The sequence below is a fragment of the Struthio camelus genome, chromosome Z (assembly GCF_040807025.1).
Source record: "Struthio camelus isolate bStrCam1 chromosome Z, bStrCam1.hap1, whole genome shotgun sequence".
Classification (NCBI taxonomy): Eukaryota; Metazoa; Chordata; class Aves; order Struthioniformes; family Struthionidae; genus Struthio; species Struthio camelus.
In genome coordinates this window covers 50,800,914-50,810,078 of record NC_090982.1, presented here as the reverse complement: position 1 = coordinate 50,810,078, position 9,165 = coordinate 50,800,914, and the positions used below count along the sequence as shown (strand labels likewise).

Sequence of the window (9,165 nt, the reverse complement as noted above, 5' to 3'; positions counted from 1 at the left end):
CCATGACAACACTTCCTTCCTTCCCCACCCAGATAACCACTCCAACCAAGACCGCAGGAACTTCCCAAGAAGAGGAAGCTCCTGTTGCTCTTTCCCATGAGTTTTATAATATGCCCCATCACACTCCCCAGCACAGACCGTAACCTATGAGCTCACAGACTGAGTCACACCAAGAGAAGAAAGTTTGCCAGTTTAGCTTCCATGCTGCGTATCTTTGCTGCAACTAAGTGAGTTGCTATACCTCACACAAACTGTCAGAGCTAAAAATTGAATTCAGAGTTTTAGGCCCCATTCCCAAGCTCTACAGAAGATCAGTATTTATTTATTGTAAGGGACATTACCCATCTTGCCATGGGCCCATTTATCAGGGAACTGCTATCAGTAGACCTTGAATTACATACAGAAAGCCTAAGCTGTGAAATTCTGCTCCTTCCCTCCTCTGCCTCAAGAAGCATGAAGCCTTATATACTAAGGAAGTGTAGTTGGTTTTGCTTCTTGCCTGAAGAGTTCTTCCTAAATAGCTACTCCAACAAAGGAACCTTTTGAGATATATACTTATATTTGCATAGTATAATAGCTGCATTTAGAGAATGGGATAAAACATGAGCCCTTTGCTACCTTTGCTGTAGCACTTGATTAGAATCTCAGTAATGAGTCAATGAGGTACAGTCCACGTAACCAGACAAAAAAGGCACACACTTGGCTACGTAAGAGTGAAGTACATACCTAGCTGAACAGAAAGGAGGTCACAAACTCCATTATCTTCAAAGTTAAACCACTGCTGAGGATGTATTGCTTATGAAAAATATCATGTCTATTACTGAGTGATATTCCAGTAGGAAGGAATACAGTTTAATACCTGGTTAAAGTGGCTAATTCACATCTGTTGTGCTCAGATACTGTTTTAATGTGCAGTGTAGAAGTCAAAAGGACCAACTCAGGTTATGCATTCCTATTGCTGGTACTTGCACACCTATTCCTTGCTTTTTTGGCATTTTTTGTTTCTTTGAGTGGAGAAGCCTAGAGCTCAATAACCACCTACAAATGACCTAGCGCACACACAAGTTGTACGAAAATAGGTTTTATTTTGAAATTTTATAGAAAAATGTTAATGCTTAAAGAGAAGTTGACAGCAAGTTGCTGTCTATATTTCAGATAGAAAATAAGGCACTTAACAACAAAAAGTTTGTTAATTTACAAGCCTGGCTAGCCTATAATAACTATTTACATTTTTCTACAAATACTAAAAAGTGACCAATTTATGCCATTAAGATAGCATGTAAAAATATTTAAAACACATCCAAATTTGCACATTCCCAAGTGTATCTACAGTCAAAAATCGGCATCTAAGGTCCTGGCCCAGATCATGTGCCCATTAAAATAATTCCCATTCTGAAGACTGACAGTTCCCTTGATATATCAAGTTACTTATTTTCTGCTACTACAATCTCACTTAGGTATTACCTAATAAGCAGCAGAAACATATCTTGCAGTCAGTCCAGTTCACCTCATTTTTCCTTTTTCCAATTAGACTATTCCATCCTGTTTCATTCAAATTAGATACTTATATTTAGAAGTCAGCCACCTGGAAAACATGTCACTTTTGCAGAAACAATGGAATACCAAAAATCATGCTCAGAGATTAGTGAGCACTACAAATTCACAAATATTTTAAATTGTTCAAGACTTAAATACTGCACTTTTTACTTAGGTAACATTGTACAAGAAGTTTGGTACAAATATTGTAACAGAGCTTATTCTATTGGCTTCTTTTGAAAGTTCCAATTTGCTCAGGATTATGTGCGTACAGCAGATACCATTTCTGAATCCTTCTGTGACAGGGCTGAACTTGTTGGTGGAGGCTTATATAAGCAGACCGCCATGACAACAAATATGATAGTGATGATTTTACAAGCAGCACCTGGAAGCAAAGAATAAGACAGTTCTTGTTGCAAGTCACCTTCAATAGTAGACAAGAATATTTGTTACTCACAAAATTTCACAGAGAAAGTTACACTGAAAGATTTTAATGGGATGTTATGAACTTCAACAACTTTTGGATGAACTGCCAAGGGCAGGTAAAAAAGTCTTCCAACTGACCCATTTGCCTGCCAGCTCTGCTTGCAGCAGCTATTTCCATTCCTTCAGTCTCTATTTCTTCACTCCACTGTAGCCTGAAGTATACATTTCCCTTACTTCTTGTCCCACTACTATTCTTTGTCTCTTCCATATTCCTTGCTACGCACACTGCAACTCCCCATGTTCAAACCTGTTAAGTATTTTCCCCTCAGCTATCTTAGAGTCCTTCCATTTATTCTTCACTGATAGAGTGGTATTTATGCAACATTTCTGGAGGAAGAAAGACTAGAGGAGGGATTGTAGTCAGTCATTGAAATATGCCTGACAGATACTGAAACCTGAAGTTGTTTATTGCTTTTTCAGTTTGAAAGCTAGATATCAGCAGTTCAGTTTAGGCAATTGAGTACTGTGATTGCTAGAAGATAGGACAATTGCAACTACTACAGATGTAAACTTGATATCCACCACCCCACACATGTGCACACACCCTGTGCATGCACCTGAAGGTAACTGTTAAAAGCTTGGGAAATTTGACTAGTGTTTAAAGATATTTTCAAACCTTGATATTAATTCAATGAAAAACCTGAAATATGACAAAAGTGAGAAAGCTCCTCAGACCTTAAGCTGCTAGCAAGCCAAGAGACATTAGAATGAAAGGTGTGCTGGTTTCTTAAAATTCAGAAAATAGTGTGAGAAAAGGCTGAAGAGCAAAACTATTTCATATTCTTATATTATAAAACACCTTCATAGTCCATTTTTTATATCTCAGTGGGGTCCTGCTCTCTGATATTTTGCTTTTTGATACTTAGGGAAGACATCCAAAATTGAGATTTTTATTTCTTTAACACTGCTGCTAAGTAAGCATATAAAAGTTTAAGGTTCCATTCTAAAATACTCTAATTTCCATCTAGCAGTCAAGTACAGTATATCTTGTAGATGTACTTCATATGTAGAAGAGTCACTTACTTATACCCATCAGCAGATAAGCCATTCTTTCATTATCATAAACCCAACAGGCTCCTTTAGTTTTACATTCATTAATATCCCATAGAGCACAACTGTTGTCTATTGCCACACCAAACAATATTGGACCAGGAACAGTACCTAAAAAAAGAGTAACATGTTTAAACGTTTGAAGTAGTTTGAATAGTCTAATCTGAATGGATAAATGAAACTCCATAGGGAAGATGAGACCCACACACCATAAACATAAGCATTTTAGTCAAAGCCATAGGGCTCATATTACACAGCAACTGTGCCTCTTCCCTTGATCTCAATAGGTAGTATGCATACAGTAATTTAGTTTTTCATACAGCTCTTTTTCAAGCAAGAACTTTCTTCAGAGGTCTGAGCTTCTCATAACTTCCTAAGCTCTCACAGGAAGATAAAAGTGAGAATAAAACTATTGGAGAGGGGAGGGAGATAATCAAGGGAGTAGGAGTCTAACTGAAGAAAAAAAGTCTTTTCAGATCAAGTACACCAACCAGTTACAAACGCAAAGGCTTAATATATCTGTTTGATACTGTGTTCAGTTATACATTATTTTTCCATCATTCAGATATGAACAAGCTTTTTGGAAAAATTTCACATGGAACTAGTACTATTTAAAGTTATTCCTTTCTAGAATTCATTGAGTTTACATGATCTTTCTAACAACACTTTTATAAAGCATGGATTTCTTGCATCTAAGTATAGCCAATGTTATTACAAATACTCAAGCTACACACTGCACGTTTACCCAGCCTACTTAAGGCCTAAACTGATCTTAAGCTAACAAGCAGCTCTGTCCTCACTACAGCTCTTCTATCTAGGATCTTTGTGTCATCCCTAGAGCTTCTAGGGCAGGACATAAAGGCTGGGAGTTCATATAGTGTAAATACCTTGTTGGTAGCAAGGCTGTTAACTGCCGCCTTCTTCAGCTACAGTCACTAAGGGCTGTGCAAAAAGTGCTCCTTGACTCCGCTGTGGAGCAGAAGACAAGAGGCCTAGGCCACTTACGGCATCTGCCTTTTAACAAGTTTATTCTTTAAGTCCATGAGTGTACCACAAGCTCTTCTCAAAACATCTTAATGCATCATTTTTCAGTTCAGAAAAACATTAGGGAAGTAGGTTATACAGAGACAGATATTTCAACAAGAAGTCATACCTAGTAGTCGTAGAAACACTGATTGTACTCCAAGTGCAAATGAGCGCTGTTTATCTGGCACACACCTGTACAAAAAGATTTGTAGTTTAAGGCCTTGGTAAACAAGTTTCTATTCCATTTCAGCTGTGCTCCTCAATGAATATGCTTTTAATTTGTTGATTGCAGAGGATTTTAGAAACCCAGTGTCCAGAACAGATAAAGAACTTCCAGAAGTGGCATTTGTCAAAATATTAAGAAACTCTTATAGCAGATAGAGTAATTACACAGATTGAACTAGTTTTACTAGAAAAAGATAAAAAAACACTAGCTGATCAGTATACATACACTGTCTAGCATTTTTCTACAGAACAATCAAGGACTTACGAACAGAGCTAGAGTGTAATCCTGAACTGCTCTGCCTAAAGCAGCCATACATAAACCAGGACTAGGCTTCAGCACAGCACTGGCTGTTTTCCCCTTAGTTTTTTCATACAGTCACCTGACCTTATAACCAGTTCTAGATGTGCTAGGCAAGTCAATATGCTGATGTAACAGTACGTAACAATATGATACAGCATTAAGAATTACCTCATATCCATTTCCTTCAGAAATTTCTCTAGCTACAAGAATTTTACCCTGACAATGTCTTAAATATTGCCAAAAAGATTAAATGCAACTTCATTCATACAATTTAGTTTCAGCACTGTTTTCCTTACTGATACTATATCATATATAGATACAGAAGCACTCAGTGCCAAAAAGGCAGTATTTAAATATTCAGGAGCAGTTCCCTCATTCTGGAATATATATGAGGATTAACCATAGAAAAACATCTGAGGTAAGCAGTTAGCAGCAGCCACTGTTAGGATTTCCATCCATGATGGCAAATAGAGGAAAGCAAAAGCGTGGTCTCCCACTGTGGGAGTATTTCTAGTAACAGGAGAGTGTCATGAACACATGGAGCGTACTTGAAGTTGCACAAAACAAAGGCCTACTGAAGACATCAGAATACATTACAGTAACTTTCCTCACATTTAGCTATTTAAATTAGCTTTTGAATATTTAAGCTGTGCTATAATCTTTTCTACAGAAACTGTTTCACCATTTCAGTTGGAGTGTATGAGGTTTCCCAAGTTCTAGGTGTTATTACTTAGACTTCACTACAACTGTCAGCTCAAAGTTTGAAGCATACAGCAACACTTCACACTACTCTGCCTCCAGACTAGCACAACAGCCTGTTAAATCCAGATTTACACCAACCCTAAACAGGAAGCTACTACAAAGCACGGCTACAGCATCTCTCTCCAACCTGCCAGCTTAAAATGCTGAAGAAACAGGATCAAAAAACCCACTCTTAAAACATAGTGGGCAGTACTTGTAAGTCTATACATCATAACTATCTTATTGTTCCATTGTGTAGGTATTTGAGATGCAAATCAGATTTTAATGCAAAGTGAGAACAGCCCTACTTTCAAATGAAGACCAATTAATACCAAAATATTATCCAGCTTTTGTGCTTATGAGTTCTGTGCAGTATGAGTTGTACATAGTGGTTTAGACTGTCAAACCACTCCTTAAAGGCATATACATGTCATCACATTTTATACTAACAGCTACCATAGAATTCCATTATTAAAGCACTAATATCATACGAGAGGCAGTCTAGAGTTTGACAGTTTATAACTTCTGAAGTCAGGACTCTGATTTTGAGACAGGAATCAAAGGATAAGAAGATAATTTGAGGATAAGACGTCTTCCTCAAACTAGGTAAACTATTTTGCTTTTTTTTCCTCCTTCTTTGTGCAATTTAAAATCCCAGCACTCTACCATGAACAGGTTAGTTAAACATTTTCTTCATCCAAGCACATGCACAAGGCACATTTGATTTGCTCTTAGTCATAAGAGCAAAAACATCAATTCAAAGAGCATCTACTAAACAAACATAACTACAGATATAATAGCAAACAGTGCTATGACTATCCTCTCCTTCAAGCACTGCCAGTTTATTACACAAAATACTACAACAGAAAATTCCCTGCACATTGGTTTAAGTCCATACTCAAGAGATTTAAGAGTATTTTACTGATCTGAGTTTTCATAAAAATTCATGTTATCTACTTTTCAGCCTAAAATACATACCTGAGAATGGCCACAGTTGTTGGTGTAACAGCCATAAATGTGAAAACAACAGTCAAGAAGAAAAAGAGCAGAAATAAAGGTAACAGTTTGCATTGTACTGGACATTTCCCAGGGATAGCTTCATAGAGAAAGTCTTCTGAGTTATTTTCTGTCTCTGGTTTCCCAATACAGGAACAGTTGTGGAAAGTCTACAATTTATAAAGCAAACAAAATTACCTCTTCATATATGATATTGTGACAAACTAATGCAACAGATGTTCAGGGTGCCTGCATCCCACTGGGCACAAGAACAAACACTAACATCACAATATAGGAAACAGACCACTTCCTGATGATCACACAACACTGCATTTTTTTAAATAACTGCTTTAGCAGAACTAGGCTAATTGAGCTTATCTGAGCAGTAATTATGTTTGATCTAAAAAGACAGTGTACATCTCCCATTTTGTGGACAGCAAGTTTGATACAAGCATGAAAAATTAAGATTTTAGAGTTGAGGCGTTGCCATATGCAACACATTACACACAAATGCTAGCAGAGTAAACCATGAAAAGCTAGCTTTCCTACTCAAAGCCTACCAGGGAACAGTGCAGGTAATTGGTGCCAGACACTGTTTACAATTAAGAAAGTGCAAACTAGAGTACTCCAAGTGGTATTTTTAACCAAATCGCCTCTTGCATTAAAAACAATCACAGGGGAGGAGGAGTGTCCCTCATGTCTTTCCCCATGTGAGATTGACTTCATCTGCAATGTTTAACTTCTAAACAAGGAAGAGCCAAAGCTGCAGTTCCCTTAGGGCAGGACGCATCTAGCAAGGTTCTCAAAGAGATTCTCAGTACTGAAATAGCATTAACTGTTACATAGTTTCTTTACCAAAACTGCCGATTTTTGTACAATTCAAAAATTATGCTCCAAAGAGCTTTTGCTAACTGGCTTAACTACAAGAGATTGTTACATGAACAGAATTCATTCTTCAGATTCAGTTACTTGTACCACTATTTCTCATACCTTATCCTTCAAGTTTAGATAAGGCATGTCCAGTTACAACAGTAGCAGAGCAAACTGCAAAAGTTCACATTCTTCAGAGAGTTGTTAGCAAGTCCCAAATCACATGAGGTTGCAGTCCCAGATACAAATAATTTTTACACTGGGCCATACTTGAAAGGAAGAGAGATAGGAGCTCTGCTATCAAGACTCTACAAGGACTATACAAACAGTGGGAAGGAACAGATAAAGTGTTCATTGGCTATTCCCTGTACAACTCTTTCCCTGTATGGTCTTTTCCTTTTCTTCTAAGGAGAGTTCTGAAGTCCTGCTTAAAAAGAAATGTTACCTGCCATTATCTGTATTGAAGCCTTTAATAAACTCAAGCACTCACAGAAACACATTCTTAACTTTCCACGTGATACAACCCTTAAATAATTCTCCTTTGTAACCCTCACTGACTTTGTTAGGTATCTTTAGCCATGTAAAAAGGATGCGCATACAACTTAATACTTGCTTCACACTTTCAACTAAGCATAAAAGCTTTCAACTGCTAGGATTTTGCAAGCTACCAGAGACAGCTAAAAAGTTTGACAACCAAGCCATCTTAAGTCAGGAAGCAAAGCATAAGCCTTCACTACTGCCTTGATGCTGCTGAGTTGCTGTCTTCCCGTCATTCAGTTTTGTCCTTGATGACTTTACACCTTTCCATGTTGGTACTTTACCTCTTGAATTGCAGTATTAACAATCCCCATCTCAACAACTGTCACCTTGCTTTAATCCTGCATGGCTCTATTGTCTCACAACTTAGTTGTTTCCAGCTGTGCGATATCTGAGCTAGTCCTTGGAACAGATAGCTGAACTTGCAAGGGGCTAAGGACTGTTTCAGAGGAAGTTGCAGAAAAAGGGTTGCACATCAGATAAATTAGGGTTCAGATAAAGAGGCAGGGAAAGACCACAGCTAGAAGCCAGATTCCCTTTTGCTCTTGCATGAAGTCAACAACGGTTGTTTTGGGGGTGGGGGGGGGCTAAGACAGAAAAGAGTAGAACTTCTCTAGACAAATGGAGAAACTAGTGACCAGACTTGAGCTACATCTCCCCATCCCAAAATACATCCCTTTCACCTAAACACAGACAGGTTAGCTTAAGTTCCTTAACCAACACCATACACAAGCATTTCACCTGCCACATAAGCTTTAATCCAAACGTGAGGGATAAAGATCATGTCTGTCTGTTCACAGGAAGCAGGCATACAAATTTAAATCATTCCCTCCCATGCTCACTTCTTCAGTGATTGAATGAAGGACTATTGCTAACTAATTATAATCGGTAATTAATATGTTGCAATACTTATACAGCAGTATGAAAATAAGCTCTAACAGTTCCAGACTACTAGAATCTTTTCTAATCAAGGTGAACAAATGGAACAGTTTTAACCTCTTTAAATCCATTCATGTTTGTTATGAAAGAAGAAATCAATGAAATTTTTCCAATCAGTGAAATTTTTCCACAGCAGGGAGCAGCCAGTCTCTCACATGTTCTGGATAATACCACTTACTGTGGTTTATATAATCTTATTATTGTTTATAAATATCTGCTGGGAGGCTGTAAAGAGGATGGGGCCAGACTCAGTGGTGGCCACTGACAGGATGAGAGGCAGTGGGCATAGACAGGCACAGGAAATCCTACTTGAACACAAGAATACCTCCTCTCATTTACTTTTCCCTTTTTGATATGAGGTCTCCAGGTATCCAAGTTCAGTTTGTCTGCCTTTAGGACTTTTCTTCCCTTCATTCTTTCCACATCTTTACTCAAGAGTTCCTTGTGCTAGTAGTAAT

General features: G+C 37.9%; 1 protein-coding gene across 1 annotated transcript in view; it reads right to left on the bottom strand.

The window, feature by feature from the left end:
- Positions 1-1,067: 1,067 nt before the first annotated feature.
- LOC138064690 (solute carrier organic anion transporter family member 4C1-like) overlaps positions 1,068-9,165 on the bottom strand; it is a 34,931-nt gene continuing 26,833 nt past the window's right edge. The window contains exons 10-13 of the mRNA XM_068928441.1: positions 6,344-6,531; positions 4,226-4,290; positions 3,046-3,183; positions 1,068-1,921 (exon numbers count right to left, since the gene is read on the bottom strand). Of these exons, the coding sequence (XP_068784542.1) occupies positions 1,797-1,921; positions 3,046-3,183; positions 4,226-4,290; positions 6,344-6,531 (516 nt within the window). The 3' untranslated portion in view covers positions 1,068-1,796. The remainder of the gene's footprint in view (positions 1,922-3,045; positions 3,184-4,225; positions 4,291-6,343; positions 6,532-9,165) is intronic.